The sequence below is a fragment of the Sciurus vulgaris genome (genome assembly GCF_902686455.1).
Source record: "Sciurus vulgaris genome assembly, chromosome: 13".
NCBI classification, from domain to species: domain Eukaryota; kingdom Metazoa; phylum Chordata; class Mammalia; order Rodentia; family Sciuridae; genus Sciurus; species Sciurus vulgaris.
This window is the reverse complement of record NC_136474.1, coordinates 67218300-67239295: the sequence shown is the minus strand read 5'-3', so window position 1 is coordinate 67239295 and position 20996 is coordinate 67218300. Positions and strand designations below refer to the sequence as shown.

Genomic DNA, 20996 nt, shown 5'->3' with positions numbered 1-20996 from the left:
ACTTTTTATTTGGTAGAGTTTCTTCATCTGTAATATGGTGACTAAAACATTATATGGTTACAGTAAGGATTATATGACATTAAAAAAATGGGGAAAAAGTACATGAACTGCGAAGTTGAAATAAATAGCAAAGTTGCTACTGCCCCAAATGTTGTGCCTACCATTATAAAATGGAGAGCTGAAATATGATCTTTAAAAAGTTCACCTACATATTCATAATGCATTAAACTTCTATTTTCACAGTTTAGAATGATGACAATAATCCATAAGTTGCTCTAATCGTTCAGACATTTGCTCTTAACTCTTATTTTCAAGTTTCTCTAACCCTCTTTTTCAATAATATCTTATCAAGAATTTTAGTTCAAAAGAGTTTGCAACAATGCTAATTAATTAATGCTAATTAATTATCCAGGATTTCTGTATTATTTTACTGAAAAACAGAAAACTAGGAAATAGATAATTTTTTAATAAGAAATAAAATCACCTCTCAGTTAATACTTATAAGATGATCTTGCAAAAGTGTAATTTAAGTGAATGTCTATCTTTATTACCAATTCCTTTCATCATCTGTATTCCTGTTTTCTCTATGAGCAGAAGAAAAGTTATAAGTCAACAACTCAAAAAAGTTCTCCACAACTTTCTCAATTTAACCACAGTTGGGCTAGGGGAGGCAGATTCCGTTCACTAACTTTATTGGTGGTCAATATTAGTTTTATATCTGGAAAGCAATCAGCCTTTGTGCGTCTCTGATATTAAATTTATGTAAGAAAATAAATGGTAGTTTTTACCTCAGTATCAACTACTTCATAGATGTGGAAACTAAGGCCTAGAGACATCAGCAAACTAAGGTCCCTCTATTACTACTTCCCCCAAATAATAATTCAGCCCTCTTTTTTTTTTTTTTTTTTTTAACCAGGCTCTTCCTCTTCTCCAGAATTATGAAAAATAATTTATTCTTAGATCCAGATAGCAAAACAGACATGTTCTATAAATTAACAATAGAATTTAAAAACCAATCTGTTGGCATCAGATCTGCCATTTTGCTGCTGACAGTATTCAGCCCCTGCCCCTCACCATTTTACAACCCAGATTGTTAGCCCCTGAGCTTTCCAGTTAAGTCATTGGTCCAGATTGTTAGCCCATGAACCTCCTTGCCAGCCACTGGTCCAATTGCTACTAGCCCATGAAATTCCACTACTTGAGAACAGTTTCCCCTCCATTTTCTCTCTCTCTCACTCACTCTCACTCTTGCTCTCTCTCATTCACTCTGACTGTCACTCTCTCCCTCTCTCTCACCCTGCGGGCAGACACTCTGCCTGTCTGCTTAGTATCTCCTGAGTGAGTTCCTGTGGTTTCTTGGTGCTTTCAAAAATCATTATAAAAAAATACGTCATAAATTTAACAGAACTTGAAGACTCAAACTCTAGGCTGGGGCATGTTAAGATGCCACCCTTAATTCAAAATGCCACTCTTAAAGTGCCAAAGTATGGCATATTGATTTAAAGATGCCACATTTAATTCCTTTCCTCTCTGCCAATGCTATCCTCTTTTCCCATCAAGACTGAAACTATTTCTTCTCCCTTTGAATCTGGGATGACTGTATGACTCATTTTAAGAGGCCTATCACCTTTTGCTTTCATATGCTTTTGGGGAAGCCAGTCAGTGTGCTATAGAGCAGCTGCTCAGGCTAGACTACTAAAAGGAGAGAGAAGTGGAAGGAGACTGCCCACATGGAGGAGCACCAAGTTGCCAGATGTGTAAATGAAGTTGGACCTCTCAGACAAATTCAACCACCAGCTGAAGAGAGCTAAATGAATGAATCCAGGTGACATCACAGAAAGCAAAAGAACTGCATAGCTGAGGTCTGACTGAATTCCTGACTGAATAACTGTAAGAAATCATAAATTATTATTGTTTTTTAAGCTAATGAGTTTGAAGTTGGTTATGTAGCTACAGAAAACTGAAATTAAGTACTAGGCAACACTGATAATTTCAAATGTGACACCTGAGCTCTATTATATATTGTGATTGATCAAGAAAATGAAGGAGAAAAACTAGAATCTATAGTATGGCATGTGGAAAACCTATAAAGACAATTATTTACTGTTGTACATAGGGATGAAGGCAAGATGAAAGAGAAATGAATACCTGTGAAAGCAAATGCTTTGCTATGGAAATCCAAAGAGAGAGAAGTTCAAAGTTTCTGACCTCAAGCATGTTGTTAACTACTTGAGTTTAAAAGAAGAAAAATAAAAGTACATACAGAGAAACAGAATTAACAGGATCATGTGGGCTGTGACCTACTGACACATAAAATAGTATAGCATGCAGCAAGATACTGAGCATTAAGAGAACTGGTTTCAAAAATACTAGATATGGCCAGGCACAGTGGCATGCTACTATAATCCCAGTGACACAGGAGGCTGATGCAAGAGGCTGATGCAAGAGGATTACAAATGCAAGCACAGCCTCAGCAACTTATTGAGACCCTCAGTAACTTAGCAAGACCATGTCTCAAAATAAAATTTAAAAAAATGGACTGGGATGTAGCTCAGTGGTCAAGTGCCCCTGGATTCAATCTCCAATACCACAAATAGCAAAACCTAGATGTGGGAGTGTTAGTTCTGACTCTATATAGGCACTTGATATTGGGTAAGCCACTGTACCCTTCTGGGCTTTTTCCAATATAACTCTAACATACTCTGCTATGCTAGATTTAATCTGCTATTGATTAACTCTGTCATGCTATATGTAGATTCATATCCAACACTGGTGAACTGGTTGACTTAAACAAGTCACTTAACTACTACTGTCTGAGTTATGGTTTAATCTCAATAAATGATTGGTTATGATAAAGCAGAAGGGCAACACTTATAATAAAAATATAGTCCCAATAGGTGTTAGGATAAGAGACCATTTAGAAGAAGAAATTCCTTTATGTTCATTATATATTTTTTGAGTGCGCAAAGCATGTACTACTATGTGACTGACAGGAGATCAGTCTTCATGAATATTGCATTTTAGGAGTTAAAAGGCAATCCAAATATCTGTAATAGAAAGCAAAATGCATGTGCAACTCTTGAAGTATAAAGTACTAGGAAAATTCAAAGAACGATGAATCAGAGTGGCATTAAAATAAATAGCTTTTGGAGGGTAGGATGGATTTTGGTGCGCAGAATCTTATAGAAGATGCATTATTAAGATGGTGAACATTCTAAGCTAAAGAAATAGCAGCAGCAAAGTGGTTAGTGAGGTGAAAGAAAAAGAGAAAGAGAGTTTGGAAAGTAGTTCAGAACACAGTATTTGGAAGGTCTTGAGCTGTCAGAGGCTGGACTTCACTATCAAGCAATGGGAAAATACTGAACACATTTAAATTTTAAAAAGGTGAAATATTATTTTGTTAAAATGTTATCTGATCAGAATATTTATAAGAATAAACATAAGGATGCTCAGAAAGATTTGTATTGTCAGGAATGGTGGCACATGCCTGTACTTCCAGTGGCTAGGGAAGCCGATGCAGGAAGATTGCAAGTTTGAAATCAGCCTCGGAAACTTAACAAGGCCCAAAGCAACTTAGCAAGACCTGTCTCAAAATTCAAAGAAGTAAAAAAGGGCTGGGGATATAGCTCAGTGGATAAGTGTCCCTGGGTTCAAGCCCAGGTACACCCCCCACCCCCCCCTGCAAAAAAAAAGCTGACATATCTATTGGATGCTGACTCAGGGAGAAATCATAGACAGGCTTTGAGCTTAGGCAATTAGGAACATTATTTAGTGAATGTATAAAGTCAGGAAGGCATTCACAAGGAAGGCAGCCTAACTTTTCTGTTTGTGCACCATTTTCAAAATCACTTGCATTATGAAATTCACAAATAACACAGATGTTAAATCTGAAGATCATCATGACAGGCTAGCTTTAAAAGATCTTCCCTTTCATACATATATACATATAGCTAACAGTAAGTATTGAGAGAACTTTACAGTGTGTGATGTGAATTGCTTTTCATGGCTTCTAAGCTCTTTGCTTAGTACTTCAGCATTTATCAAAACCCAATAAATATTGAAGTCTCCCTTGCCAAAGCTTCTACTAAACCCAAAATCATTCTCAAGAAATTATATATAAGTAGGTGCCTCCAATTTAGTCCATGCAAAGAAAAATAAATGTTTTGGAATTAATAAGGCATGGAACGCAGTCACTTTGGCTGACTGGCAAGATTCCATTAAGGCATGAAAAACAACAGAGAAGTGTCAGTTGGGAGGCAAAGTGAGGCTATCAAGACTCTCAAATAGTACATGGAAGTGAAAAAAATGCACTGCCCTCAGAGAACTTACCTGAGCAAACTTGTGAATTTGTTCTACCACTGCAGCAAACAAAGCATGGACACTTTCATCAATCAGACTCTGCATGTAATGCACTGCCTCTTCATCCGACAGGTCTAGACGAAATTTATCCTGAACCTATAATATATGAGTCTATTAGTTTTTAATACAGAAAACCAGAAATCTATTTTGGACAGACAGACTCAAAGTGATATAGACATTATTAAAATATATCAGGAGTTATTTCTATGCAAAATAAGAGATTTATAGTACATAAAAGGAACTCCAAATGTCATTCTTTATGAGTATGGAAACTTACTCCTTCAAAAGTAGGAAAAAATAGTCCTTTTAACCCAACTGATGCTTTTCTTCTTTAAAAAAAATATTAGATCTAGAACTACTGTGACTTGAATTGTAACACCTTCATTAATTATTCCCTTCACTTTATCCCTGTTGTTCATTGTGGAATGGATATGCTAATGAGAGCCTTTAATATTCTTCCCACCTTCATTACCATAGTTCATGGAAACTATGTTAATCAATGGCAAAATAAACTAAACCAGATCTTCTAAAATGTCTCTTTTTCTGCTACAGTTGCCCTGCAAAGAAGTACTTCAATGATACATACTTTGCAAAGACTAGAGAATTTTTCTTTTAGCTCCTATTTAGTTACAACTAATCTTCAATAGCATTAAGTACTAGAAAAATTAGTTTATGTGTATGTATCTGTGTGCACTTAAGTGATGCTCTAAATAATAAGTCGAAGTTACTGAACAACAATGTATAAAACTCTATGGAAAGCACTACATATGCAACATTTCACCTGACTCCTTGATGGCCTCAAAATAGATAACATCTCCATATATAAGATACAGAAACTAAGGTAGACAATTTATAAAGCCAAACCAAGGACCTTAATTCACAATAAGGTGCATGCTTCTAGTCAATCTCATGTCACTACAAATAACCATCACATCTTACTCCTTTCTCCTATTATAAATGACACATATCTACTTCTGGAGAGCACACTAAAAGAAAATGGGATTTCCAAGTGGGTAAAATGTGATAATTGTAATTCCAGTTACTCAGGAGACCAAGGCAGGAGGATCAAAAGTTCAAGGCCAGCCTAGACAACTTAGTGAGACCCTGTTTAAAAATAAAGTAAAAAGGGATGGTAATATAGCTCGGTGATAGAGTACATACCTAGTATGCACGAGGCCCTAGGTTCGATTCTCGGTGTCGGAACTTAAAAAAAAAAAAAAATGCAGTCCACATTGAGTATTTCCTTTCAAGTATAGGATTTAACTACTAGAAAGCTAAGAAAATGAAAAAGTTATACCAAAAACCTACAGCTCAAGCTTAGTGCATTGGACTGGATATATACCATATGATTTGACAGCTCTGCAGCCTCAGAAGAGAAGAAAAAGAGAGGTAGGTATAAAATGTGAATATGGAAGGGTTTACCTTTAATTTTAGATCCCAGATAATGATAATCATGTTATTTAAGCTTAATCCTTTGTTTTCCTTGATTTCTACTTAGAGACAGCATGTCTAATGATTAAGGACATAAAAAATTATAGAGCATGAGAGTGAAAATAAAACTCTAGACCAATTTATTAAAGCTTACATATGTATTAAACGTCTGAATTAGAAAAGATATACTGCATAAAAAGAAAATGCTCTTAAAACTAAATATGAAAACTTTCTCTTTAAAGAGGTATGTTTTATTTATTTATTTATTTTAAATATATCTAGAACTACTAACTGTAGCCAGTAAGGGGGTACACTCCTGTAATCCCAGTGGCTCAGAAGGCTGAGGCAGGAGGATCATGAGTTCAAGGCCAGCCTCAGCAAATTAGCAAGGCACAAATTAAATCAGCAAGACCCTGTCTCTAAATAAAATATGAAAAAAGGCTGGGGACGTAGCTTAGTGGTTAAGTGCCCCGGGGTTCAATCCACAGTACACACACACACAATAGCTATTTGGTATCACATTTACTACTTATGTTAGACTACTGTTATTGTCCTCTGGGTTTTTAAGGTTCTCATCATTTTTTTTTTTTTTTCCTTTTTCTTTTCTTTTGTCTTTTGGTTCTGGAGATTGAACCCATGGGCACTCTACAATTGAGCTATATCCCTAGCCCCTTTTTACAAGACTCACCAGTTGCTAAGGCTGGCCTTGAACTTGCAATCCTCCTGCCTCAGTCTTCTAAGTTGCTGGAATTTCATGAGTGTGCTACCATACCTGGTTAATTCTAATCATTTTTATTGAGTCACATTCTCTCTTTTCTTCAGATTACTTAATTTCTACTGATTTATCTTAAAGCTCTCTGATCCTTCTAATGTCACATCCAATCTGCTGTTAAGGCTATCCAACTAATTTTCATTTTAGCTACCGTATAGTCCTAGAATTCTCATTGTTTTTTGTTGCTTAATTCCTACTTTTTCCTCTGTTGAGATCCCCATCTGCTAAATCATTACATATTTTCCCTTGGTCCTTGAACAACTTAATTATAGCTAAATTAAAGTTTTCTAGTAGTTGTGACATGTGGGTCATCTCAGAGTGTTTCTACTGACTACTTTCTTTTCATTGACTTTTGTGTCATAATTGTCTGTTTCTTCATATACCTAGTGATTTTTTAAAATCAGAACACTAGACATTCTGAATTATCATTTTACAAAAACTAAATTCTGTTGCATTCCTATGAAGACTGAAATCAAATTCAAGCAATGAGCAGTGCTGAAAATTCTGCTCTGTTTTTGAAGTTTCTGACTGTTGCTTTTCCGGGTGGAACCTTGAGTTTTATGAAGTTCCACGTTCAATCAGGATTTGGAAAGAGTGTACATGGACATTGGGGCAAGGATGAGCTCACTTCTGTGACTTTCACTTTTCCAGAATTTCTTTCCTAACTTCCTGGCTATCACACTAGCTCTAAACACTGTCCCCTGATACCTCATTGGTATGCCTACACTCAAAACAATGTGGAAAGTACTTTCAAACAAGAGGTTACAAACTTAAAAAATCTCATCTTTGGTGTTCATCTTTCAAAGGTAGACACCCTTTGTATTTATGTCTGGCTTTGGTTACTCCTTATGCTTCTAAAAAGTATTATTTATTTTTACTGTATTTTAAAATTATCTGGATCAGTGTCTGTCTTTGAAATAGGGTACTCTAATGCTTAGTGCCTTGGGGTATGTCAGAATATCAAGGGAAATATCTTAATATCTATTCACAGGATCTACTGTAAGGCAATCACTACCCCCAGCACTAATGATCCACTTGCAATCTTAACGTCACACTAGAATCATTTCAACTACCAATCATTTGCAGGAAACAAAGCAGCTCTGATAGTCATTAAGTCAGTAATAAAATTTCAGCAGTGGTTAATTATATTTTGAGAAGCCCATTTTACTATTACCATTACCAGCTGCTCTAATAAATCTAAAAGAACAGGTGAGGTAAAACATGGCCACTCACAATGTTTCAGTCAATGATGGACCACATCTATGACAGTGGTCCCATTTATAATGGAACTGAAAAAGCCTTCACACCTAGGGTTATCACAGAGGTCTAACACCACAGTGCAAAGCATTATTCATGTTTTTAGTGATGTGTGTGTAAACAAACTTTTTGTATTGCCACTTGTATAAAAGTACAGCATATAAAATTATGTCTAGTAACAACACTTCAAAATAAATTAGCATGCTACTGGTTTATGTATCTACTATAATTTTTGTTGCAATTTTAAGTATAGTTCTTCTACTTACTAACAACAACAAGACCTTATGCAAATGAACCAGCAGTAGCTTCACGTCTTCTGTTTACATCTATTGATAACATTATTTTCTCTTTGTTGGATTGAATCTTGTGGGTTTTGTTCATTACGTTTATGACTCTAGTGCCAAGGGGCAACAGTATATATACTTGTGCCACATAGGCAAGGTGTGGATTGAGCAGGCTGCCACCTAGGCTGGTGTGAGTAAGATCTATGATGTTCACACAATGATGAAATCGCCAAATGGTGCTGTTCTAGAACACATCCTGTCATGAAGCAACACCTGATTGTATTTTTCATTTTAGTTTTACTCTTCAGAGTCACCTAAGTGTGTATCTTTGTTGGGTTTTCTATATATTTCTTTTACCCTGATTAAACTTCTCTCCTGTCTTTTTGTCTTCCACAGATCAAACCCTTTAAATATCACTGGGCATGGAGGACTCCATCATGTTCATTTGAAGAGCTACAATGTTCTTAAGATAGTCTCCATTAGGGTTTTCTTTGCCAACAATAATTAGTCCTGAATTTTACACCTAAATACATGGTTGCATAACTTGTGTGTTGAATTAAGGGAAAGGTTTAATCTGAGGGAAAAAAAAAAAGAAAAACTAGCATTACACCTAGCCACCTAGCCTATAATTACATATATATATATATATATATATATATATATATATATATTTTTTTTTTTTTTTTTTTTTTTAACTTACCAAAAGGCAGTCCTATTTTCCTAATGGGACACTAATGGGTAAACTCAGAAATTGTGATGGAGAGAATTTATTCCCTTGGATTATCAGTCTTATCATCAACTAAATTACCTATAAACTCTTGTTTGTGTTCCATCAATAATCAAATGACAAAATAATGATTAGAGATATATTAGAATAACTTTATGAAAAAATATACATATTTCTATATTTCACACAAAAAGATGTAATAAACAAAACCTGCATACTTTAAAAACATACTTCATCATTCAACTGAAAGGATTTTAGAGCAGCTATAAGTAATGACACACATACTCAGTACTGAAGTAGACCTTACACAAAAAAGGCAAGTCTCCTGAGTGTTTAAATATCAATTTCAGAGAGCATTTGCATACTTACTATCTTTTAATTACAGAAAACATATTTTCATTATAGTTGGACACTTCACATCTGAAAGATGATTTTCTAAAAAACATGTCCTTGGCAGCATAACTTTTAAAAAAAGCCCTGGGCATTTCACAGCATCCACTGTAACCAATGGATAGCAGGGGTGCAATTAAAACCTAATATTCCTAAAGTTTACCAATTCCTTGAATGTCAATAAAATCATCAGTTGTTGATGTTCACTGGAAAGGTTGTATTTGCCACCAAGCACATAATCGAGTTATGTGACTTCTATGTTTTCAAGGCAGATTTGTCATATCAATTTTCCTTCCAATTAGCTTCATGAACTTCAATCTGGATCCATTTAAAAGCCGGAAAAACTGCATATCTTATTTTTCTTTTAAAAATTGTAAACATTTAATGATTACCAAATAGAAATAAGTAACAAATTTTCTTAAATTTGTCAGACTAATTTAAAACTATGTTATTCTAATCTGTCCCTGAGAATATGCTATTATGAAAGACAACTATCATTAAGAAACAAGAGGTTGGGTTATTAAATCTGTTCTTCTGACAAATCTCTGGTGGCTGATAATATTTTTTAGATTTCTCATTTCTGGCAACAAAGATAACACTACATTCTAGGTTGTTACTTTGGGCACCATAATTAGCAACTATCAAAGTGTGAAGAAGGTAAGACACCTTATTCCATCTCTGATCTGTTACTTTACTCCATTGCCAGACCAGATTCTGGAAGAATGAACAGCTAAGCAAGGATCTTCCCCTGCTTCCATTTGCCTTGTATACTAATGGGGCTGTCACAGGTCAGAGGCAATCTCATTTTTAAGGAACAATTTATTAGTTGTGAAATTGAACAAAACAAAAGCCATAGATTAGCCTAAAGTTTCTGCACCAAATGGAACTATACAAATGTAAGTTTTCTACATACATCCCTAACATTCCAATTATCCACTACCCAGCCCCCCACCCACCACAGTGCTGGGGATCAAAACCTGGGCCTTGCTTATGACAGGCAAGTACTCTACCACTAAATTATAGCCCTCATACTTTTAATATTCCAGTTATCGCCTCACATTAAATTTTGTCTCTAATTGCATTTCCAGGTACACTCTTTGCACCTACTTGGGTGTACAATGCTATTCCAAAACAAAACTCTGGAGGGATTCAAGATGGCGGACTAGAGGGTGGCTGCGTTTCGTGTTGCTCCAGGACTCAGGACTCAAGAAGAGGAGATATAGAGAGCCTTGGGACCAACTCAAAGCAGCCGGGCGAGAGTCCCCCACTGGGCAGGCGTCCCGGACGGGGCAGGAGTCCTGGACGGTACGGTAGCCCCAAAAGCAGGGATCTTTGCAAAGTAGAACGGCCGGTGAGGCGCCCCTCCCCCCGCCGGAGCAGTGATCGCAGACAGCTGGGAGCATTGGAGAGGTGGCTGTTCACCACAGCGCTTGGACTCGGCGCAACCCACCCGCGCTCTGGGAGGCTGCCCAAAGGAGAAGGTGCTTGGTGAGCTGTTTGGACTGAACGTGACCACCCCTGAACACAGGGGGCTGCCCAGAGGAGAAGGAGAAATACGGGCTCGGCACGTCACTTGGAATTGGATCAGCTGCGCCAGGGCTCCGGGCGGCTATCCGGAGGAGCAGCGTGGACTCAGGACTCAAGAAAAGGAGATATTGAGAGACTTGGGACCAACTCAAAGCAGCCGGGTGAGTGTTTCCCACTGGGCAGGCGTCCCGGACGGGGCGGTAGCCCCGAAAGCAGGGATCTCTGCAAAGTAGAACTGCCGGCGAGGCGCCCCTCCCCCCGCCGGAGCAGTGATCGCAGACAGCTGGGAGCATTGGAGAGGGGACTGTTCACCACAGCGCTTGGACTCGGCGCAACCCACCCGCGCTCTGGGAGGCTGCCCAAAGGAGAAGGTGCTTGGTGAGCTGTTTGGACTGAACGTGACCACCCCTGAACACAGGGGGCTGCCCAGAGGAGAAGGAGAAATACGGGCTCGGCACGTCGCTTGGAATTGGAGCAGCTGCGCCAGGGCTCTGGGCGGCTATCCGGTGGAACAGCGTGGTGAGTGGTTTGGTCCCAGAGCATCCGCTCCTGAACATAGGGGGGTTGTCTGGAGAAGGAGGAGGAGCGCGGCGGGGTGCTTGGGCTCGAAGTGACTGCACCAGGGCTACGGGAGGCAGTCGGGACAAGAAGGTGCACAGTGAGTTCTTGGGACTCGTGACGCACCAGATCTCTGGGTGACTGCCTGGTGGAGAAAGTGGTGCGTGGTGGGTCACTTGGTCTTAGAGCGACCGCACGGAACAACAGGTGGCTGCCAGAGGAAAAGGCGTGTGGCGGGTCACTGGGACTTGGAGCGATTGTAAGGGGCTCCAGGTGGCTGCTCAGAGGAGGGGCCGCATAGCCAGGCGAAAAGTGCAGAGCAGGGTCCTAGACGGCTTCTTGGTGGAAGGGCCCCACAGACAAACTGAGGGGCAGAGCAAAGGCTCCAGGACTGCAGGCAGCTTCTCTGAGGAGAGGCAGCCGAAGGAGATTAGTTTGCGAAGGGTGAGGCTTCCAGGCCCAGGAGATAGGTTCGGGTCCCTGGGAACATTGCAGAAGAAGGCTGCCCAGCCCAGGCGTTAGTTGTGAATTGAACGGAACCTCTGGGAGGAAAACCGACCAGCGAGACCTCCCCACCGGGTGACTCCTCCCTGTTGGGTGAGGTTCTCCCAAAAGGACCGTAAAATCAGAGACACAGGCCCAAACTGGTCTTGCATCAGCCCATAACCTACTTCCCTTCTGGATGACCATTCATCAGCAAGTGAAGGTACCTCTGCCCACTAGCAGGGAATATACCCCACCAGAAGGCCACCACCCCTAGGGAGTCAGCTCCCTTGTGGAGCACTGCATTATCAACTTCCTCCAAGATTTCAGGCTACTGAAGACTAAGAGGGGATATAATAGGAATCTTCAGGGATATTATAAGACAATAGAGGAAATCTGCAATATCACAGCGGTCAACTGATACCTGAACAATATGAGAAAACAAGGAAAGAAATTGCTGCAAACAAATCTAGATGTTACATAAATGAAACCCAACGACAGCATGGCAGAAGAAATGACAGAAAGGGAGTTCAGAATGTACATAATTAAAATGCTCAGGGAAGCAAATGACGAGATGCAAGAGCAAATGCAGGCACTGAATGATCGCACCAATCGACAGTTAAAAGAGCAAATACAGGAAGCAAAAGATCACTTCAATAAAGAGTTAGAGATATTGAAAAAAAACCAAACAGAAATCCTTGAAATGAAGGAAACAATAAACCAAATTAAGAACTCCATAGAAAGCATAACCAATAGAATAGAACACCTGGAAGACAGAACATCAGACATTGAAGATAAAATATTTAACCTTGAAAACAAAGTTGAACAAACAGAGAAGATGGTAAGAAATCATGAACAGAATCTCCAAGAACTATGGGATATCATGAAGAGGCCAAATTTGAGAATTATTGGAATGGAGGAAGGCTTAGAGAAACAGACCAAAGGAATGAACAATCTATTCAATGAAATACTATCAGAAAATTTCCCAAATCTGAAGAATGAAATGGAAGATCAAGTACAAGAGGCTTATAGGACTCCAAATATACAAAATTACAACAGACCCACACCAAGGCACATTATAATGAAAATGTCCAACATACAAAATAAAGACAGAATTTTAAAGGCCGCAAGAGAGAGGAATCAAATTACATTCAGGGGGAAACCAATACGGATATCAGCAGATTTTTCAATCCAGACCCTAAAAGCTAGAAGGGCCTGGAACAACATTTTTCAAGCCCTGAAAGAAAATGGATGCCAACCAAGAATCTTATACCCAGCAAAACTTACCTTCAAATTTGATGATGAAATAAAATCCTTCCATGATAAACAAAAGCTAAAAGAATTTACAAAAAGAAAGCCAGCATTACAAAACATTCTCAGCAAAATATTCCATGAGGAAGAGATGAAAAACAAAGAAACAAATCAGCAATGGGAGGAACCATCCTAAAGGAATTGTCAAATAAAGGAAGAACCAAGTCGTCTCTAAATAAATAAATAAATAAATAAATAAATAAAATGAACCAAATGACCGGGAATACTAATCATATCTCAATAATAACCCTGAATATTAATGGCCTGAACTCATCAATCAAAAGACATAGACTGGCAGATTGGATCAAAAAGAAAGATCCAACAATATGTTGCCTGCAAGAGACTCACCTCGTAGAAAGAGATACACATAGACTAAAGGTGAAAGGATGGGGGAAAACATACCATGCACATGGACTCAGCAAAAAAGCTGGGCTATCCATCCTCATTTCAGATAAGGTGGACTTCAAGTCAAAACTAGTCAAAAGGGATAAAGAAGGACATTACATACTGCTTAAGGGAACCATAAATCAGCAAGACATAACAATCATAAACATCTATGTCCCAAACAGTGGCTCATCCATGTATGTCAAACAAATCCTTCTCAATTTCAGAAACCAAATAGACCATAACACAATAATACTAGGTGATTTTAACACGCCTCTCTCACCACTGGACAGATCTTCCAAACAAAAATTGAACAAAGAAACCATAGATCTCAATAACACAATCAATAATTTAGACTTAACGGACATTTATAGAATATACCATCCAACCAAGAGCGAATACACTTTCTTCTCAGCAGCACATGGATCCTTCTCTAAAATAGACCATATATTATGCCACAAAGCTAATGTAAGCAAATACAAGAAGATAGAGACACTACCTTGTATTCTATCAGATCATAATGGTTTGAAGTTAGAAATAAATGAAACAGTAAAAAACAGAAGCTACTCCAACACCTGGAGATTAAACAATATGCTATTACATGATGAATGGATAACAGAAGATATTAGGAAGGAAATTAAAAAATTCCTAGAGGTAAATGAGAACAAAGAAACATCATATCAAATCTTTGGGACACTATGAAAGCAGTACTTAGAGGAAAATTTATTTCATGGAGCGCATTCAATAAAAGAAGTAAAAATCAACAAATAAACAACCTAACACTTCAGCTCAAAGCCCTAGAAAAAGAAGAACAGACCAACACCAAAAGTAGTAGAAGACAGGAAATAGTTAAACTCAGAGCTGAAATCAACGAAATTGAAACAAAAGAAACTATACAAAAAATTGACAAAATAAATAGTTGGTTCTTTGAAAAAATAAACAAAATTGATAAACCCTTAGCCACTCTAACAAAGAGAAGACGAGAGAAAACCCAAATCACCAAAATTCGGAATGAACAAGGAAATATCACAACAGACACGACTGAAATACAAAACATAATTAGAAGCTATTTTGAAAATCTATATTCTAACCAAATAGAAAATTTCGAAGACATCAACAGGTTTCTAGAGACATATGAATTGCCTAAATTGAACGAGGAGGACATACAAAATTTAAATAGATCAATTTCAAGTAATGAAGTAGAAGAGGTCATCAAAAGCCTACCAACAAAGAAAAGTCCAGGACCAGATGGGTTCTCAGCCGAGTTCTACAAAATCTTTAAAGAAGAGCTCATTCCAATACTTCTCAAAGTATTCCATGAAATAGAAGAGGAGGGTACCCTCCCAAACTCATTCTACGAAACCAATATTACCCTGATACCCAAGCCAGACAGAGATAAATCGAGGAAAGAAAATTTCAGACCGATATCATTAATGAACATTGACGCAAAAATTCTCAATAAAATTTTAGCAAATCGCATACAAAAATATATTAAAAAGATAGTGCACCACGATCAAGTGGGTTTTATCCCAGGGATGCAAGGTTGGTTCAACATCCGGAAATCAATAAATGTAATTCACCGTATCAATAGACTTAAAGTCAAGAACCACATGATTATTTCAATAGATGCAGAAAAAGCATTTGATAAAATACAACACCCCTTCATGCTCAAAACACTAGAAGAAATAGGGATAGTGGGAACATTCCTTAACATTGTAAAGGCCATCTATGCTAAGCCCATGGCTAATATCATTCTAAACGGTGAAAAACTGAAAGCATTCCCCCTAAAAACTGGAACAAGACAGGGATGCCCTCTTTCACCACTCCTATTCAATATCGTTCTTGAGACTCTAGCCAGAGCAATTAGACAGACCAAGGAATTTAAAGGAATACGAATAGGAAAAGAAGAACTCAAACTATCCCTATTTGCGGATGATATGATTATATACTTAGAGGAACCAGGAAATTCCACCAGAAAACTCTTAGAACTCATAAGTGAATTCAGTAAAGTGGCAGGTTACAAGATCAATGCTCATAAATCCAATGCATTTTTATACAGAAGTGAGGAATCCTCAGAAAGAGAAATTATGAAAACTACCCCATTCACCATAGCATCGAAAAAAATAAAATACTTGGGAATCAATCTCACAAAAGAGGTAAAAGACCTCTACAATGAGAACTACAGAACACTAAAGAAAGAAATCGAAGAAAACCTTAGAAGATGGAAAGATCTCCCATGTTCTTGGATAGGCCAAATTAATATTATCAAAATGGCCATACTACCAGAAGTGCTATACAGATTCAATGCAATCCCAATTAAAATCCCAATGACGTACCTTACAGAAATAGAGCAAGCAATCATGAAATTCATCTGGAAGAATAAGAAACCCAGAATAGCTAAAGCAATCCTTAGCAGGAAAAATGAAGCAGGGGGTATCGCAATACCCGAACTTCAACTTTATTACAAAGCAATAGTAACAAAGACGGCATGGTACTGGTACCAAAATAGACAGGTAGATCAATGGTACAGAATAGAGGACACGGACACAAACCCAAAGAAATACAACTTTCTAATACTAGACAAAGGCGCCAAAAATATGCAATGGAGAAAAGATAGCCTCTTCAACAAATGGTGCTGGGAGAATTGGAAATCCATATGCAACAGAATGAAACTAAACCCATATCTCTCACCCTGCACAAAACTCAACTCAAAATGGATTAAGGACCTCGGAATCAGACCAGAGACTCTGCAGATTATAGAAGAAAAAGTAGGTCCCGATCTTCAACATGTCGGCCTAGGACCAGACTTCCTCAACAGGACTCCCATAGCACAAGAAATAAAAGCAAGAATCAATAACTGGGATAGATTCAAACTAAAAAGCTTTCTCTCAGCAAAGGAAACTATCAGTAATGTGAAGAAAGAGCCTACAGAGTGGGAGAATATCTTTGCCAATCATACTTCAGATAGAGCACTAATCTCCAGAATCTATAAAGAACTCAAAAATCTTTACTCCAAGAATTCAAATAATCCAGTTGACAAATGGGCTAAGGAAATGAACAGACACTTCACAGAAGAAGATGTACAAGCAATCAATAAACATATGAAAAAATGTTCAACATCTCTAGTAATAAGAGAAATGCAAATCAAAACCACCCTAAGATTCCATCTCACCCCAATTAGAATGGCGATTATCAAAAATACAAGCAACAGGTGTTGGCGAGGATGTGGGGAGAAAGGTACACTCATACATTGCTGGTGGGGCTGCAAATTAGTGCAGCCACTCTGGAAAGCAGTGTGGAGATTCCTTAGAAAACTTGAAATGGACCCTCCATTTGACCCAGCTATCCCACTCCTTGGCCTATACCCAAAGGATCTAAAATCAGCATACTACAGAGATACAGCCACATCAATGTTCATAGCTGCTCAATTCACAATAGCCAGACTATGGAACCAACCTCTATGCCCTTCAATTGACGAGTGGATAAAGAAACTGTGGTATATATACACAATGGAATATTACTCAGCCATAAAGAATGACAAAATTATGGCATTTGCAGGCAAATGGATGAAATTGGAGAATATCATGCTAAGTGAGATAAGCCAATCTCAAAAAGACAAGGGACGAATGATATCGCTAATAAGTGGAGGATGACACATAATGGGGGGGAGGGAAGGGTTAGTGTTAGGGTTAGAGTTAGGGTTAGGGAGGGGGGCAAATATGGAGGAAGAAAGTACTGTATAGAGGGTAAAGAGGGGTGGGAGGGGTGGGGGGAAGGGGAAAAAAAATAACAGAATGAATCAAACAACATTACTGTATGTGGATTTATGATTACACAAATGGTATGCCTTTGCGCCATGTACAAACAGAGAGGCAACATGTATCCCATTTGTTTACAATAAAAAAAAAAAAAAAAAAAAAACCAGTAGAAATTCAAATATACCAGTTACAAGACTTGGGGAAAATTCAAACATCAAATGTTTTGGTTGGGCTAAAAATCAGTCTAATGAGGGAACAAACTATTTGATCCTGATTCTAAACTCTGACTGGAGGTTGTATGTCTGATGAATTTTTTTTTAAAGTAAAATGAGCCAATATATACAAAAAAAAAAAAAAAAAAAAAAAACTCTGCAACACAAGACTAAATTATATAGTCCTTCATAAAAAACACAGTGATTTCTTTTATACCTCTTCTTTACCCTTAGATAACTCAAAATACAACACTTAAAACTTAGTTAAACGTTAACACAGAAAGATCTTTGTTTAAAATAATTTAATGTTTAGCATCTCTACAATAACAACTTTCATTAAAATAAGAAAAGCAGACTCATTAAATTCTTCTTATTCAAAAAATCCTAATTAGGAAAAAAGGGTTTTCCAGAACCAATTTTAAAATAATTTAATCATAGTGATTATAACAAAGGAACAAATCTGAATCATTAGGATGAAAAGTTTCAACCTAAACATTACTTTCTTAATGAATTCATTTATTAACTACACTTCATTAAAATTAAACAAAAAAATCCCTTACTTAAATAAAAACAAGAATTTAAAATAGAGTAATTTTTTTAAAAAAATGATGAAAACTGAACTCCCATCCAACTACTGCTAAAAGAATGCTGAAAATTGTTTGAAGTAAAACGTATGACTTATTACTAATGAGGAAACAAAACAAAAAAATCTAAAAACCGTACATTGCCAAAATCCATCAGTGTTGACACTATGGTTTGTATAACTGCTAATCTGCATCAAAGGTCATTTAACTTTACAGGTCATTTGAAATAGATCCTCAGCTATTTTGTAGCTGTTTAATTTAAATCCTTTGTTTTAAAGTTTAGTATGACATAAATTTAGAGGAACATACCATTTAATTCTTCAGAACAAAACAGTATTACCTAAAATTACTCTGAATAAACTTGTTACCATAATTTAAAAGATTTCTTTTTAATTATTGAAGTAAAGGAACCATGAATCAAAAAGCACTGGTGGTTAAGTGATCATGTTTATATGCTTATTAACTGGACTAGGTCTTCTCTTTATTGCTTTGTTCATGTTCCTGAATAGAGTCATACAAAAAGGCAAAGAAGATTTAAAATTCCTTGAAGGTAACTTTTCTTTCAGTTACACTATCCCCAGTAGCAAATTTAATAATTGGTAGAGAATACATATTTTTTAAATATCAAATATTCTAAGGTTCCTTCATCTCCTAGTGTTACAGAAGTTTACAAGAAATCTTATCTATGGACCACAGGAAATATCTCCTTGGAATTTTCTCCCAAAACAGTTCATATCTTCTCTTGGCCACCACATCTAAATTCTCTCCATTGTCACTTTCAACTCAAAATTCATTTCCATTCCTTTATAGTTTCCCCCAGAATAACGACCTCTACCTAATAGTAGATGTATTTACTTATTGATTTCTTGTCTGTTTCTTTAACTAGAAGATAAGTTCCATGAGGTCAGGGACATTTCATTATTTTTTTTTTTTAATAATAAATACACTATGACAGTGCTTCACAGATAACAGATAGCTAAAAAATACTGTTGAGTGAATGAATGAAGTATTCAACATATTTGAAGGAAAATTATGCTCAAACTATAGAAAAATGTTTACCTTTATTAGAAAAATGTGAATGGGCACAACATAATACTAGGTACAGCATTTTCATTCATTAATACAATAGGATCTAATGTAAAGAGGGTAAAATGTTAACGTATGTTAAATGTGAACGACACTAGAGTAATGAATAATTATTCTGTAAACATCTACATTTGTACATGACTTAAATATTTCATAAATACTTGCTACTATTTATAAGAACCATAAGTATTATATTTACACACTAAACTAATAAGATTGATTTGCTCATTGCTGAAAATTATCTATTATATTTTAGTTATACTAGCAGCACAATACTTTGTTTTTAACAATATGTATTATTTTTATTAGATACTTTTGCTGGAGACCTTTGATATAAATGATTAGCTTTAAAGAATTAAAGTAATTTTCTGAGTGTCTTATAGAACTAAGCATTGCATGACACACTAAAGTAATTATCACGCAATTAATGTTTGTAACAGATAACTTATGTTTAAAATTTTGATCCTATAGAGGGAGAAAAGATTTCTCACCCATCACAAGTTTCATGGCTGTGATATCTACATAAAAAAACATATTAGCTGGGTGAGAGAGCACAGGCCTATAAACCCAGTGATGGGAGAGGCTGAGGTAGGAGGGACTCAAATTTGAGGCCAGCCTGGGCAACTTTGGAAGACTCTGTATGAAAAACAAAACAAAAAAAAGGGCTGGAGAGGTAGCACAGAGGTAAAGTGCCCTTGAGTTAAACTATCAGTATTCTCCCCCACCCCAAAATATTAACAAAAGAATATAATTTTATTTATAATATATAATATAATGCTTTATGCAACATAGGAGCCTGCAGAAAACGAAGACACAAAGAGACAAAAAGAAAAAAAAAAAAGGTAAGATATAATGGTAACAAAACGAAGGAAGCTTAGCAAGGGCTCTCTGAAGATTTTTCTTGGCATCATTATACAACATTTCTTTTTAAAAGGTTTGGAACAGCCCCCTCTGAAAATAGGGTCTTATGACCTATTTTTGGCAAGAGAATTCTTTTATGGCCTGCTTTAGCACAGAATGGTTGGAGGTCAGAGAGTGACCTTCCTGCTTCTGTATTTTCTTAAATGCCAAGGTACCATACTTTGTTTTTAAACCCCGTCAACTCCATCTCAAATTTTTGGGCAACCATGTTTTCCAAAATATAAACAATTCTGATTAACAAAAATGTCATGCACAGATAACTTGTTTAAATAGAAATTTTTTAACTTATTACTAACTACATTAAGTAGTAAGTTAAAATGATACAGGAAAATATTACTGCCATGTTTTTATGACCACTGAAATAATATTAATAATCTGTACTTCTTTGAAGATAAACACTACTTTGTTTCTCTAGCTGGCTTTGATTTATGAGGCCAATGTGAAAATTTTCCAATTAGTAACATTGTAGTATTAGCAATCATAATTTCATCAAAGCACAAAAATCTATTTCTTGAAAAAGTCAACCAATATTCAACATAAATTTTAGCCAATCCCAGTAAAATTTTTCAATATTATGATTTAAATTCCAAGTTCATGCTAAAATTGATGACTTCAGATTCTTGATAAAACATCAGAAAGTAAATTTTTATAATACCCTTTTCAGAAACAATATGCTAAAATACTTTTTTAAATAAAAAGATTTATTTAGCTGAAACCATAATAAACAACTAGAGAACACTCGTCAAAAAGAAAAATGACTAATGAATGTGCTTTTGCTCTTTGCTTTTACGAAATGAATTGCTTCATGTTTTAAAAGACAATTCTAAAAGATAGCTGATAACAAGGGGGAACTCTTAGGACTTCCTAAAATAGACAGAGATGGATCTAATAAGAAGCAGAAGAAAACTGCTTAACTAGCAAAGAAATTGTCTCACTCAGTTTGACAAATACT

The 20996-nt window shown here is 36.6% G+C and overlaps 1 protein-coding gene across 1 annotated transcript in view; it reads right to left on the bottom strand.

The window, feature by feature from the left end:
- PIK3C3 (phosphatidylinositol 3-kinase catalytic subunit type 3) overlaps window positions 1–20996 on the bottom strand; it is a 124537-nt gene that overhangs the window by 5946 nt on the left and 97595 nt on the right. The window contains exon 24 of the mRNA XM_079109347.1: window positions 4330–4455. Coding sequence (XP_078965473.1) covers window positions 4330–4455 — 126 coding nt within the window. The remainder of the gene's footprint in view (window positions 1–4329; window positions 4456–20996) is intronic.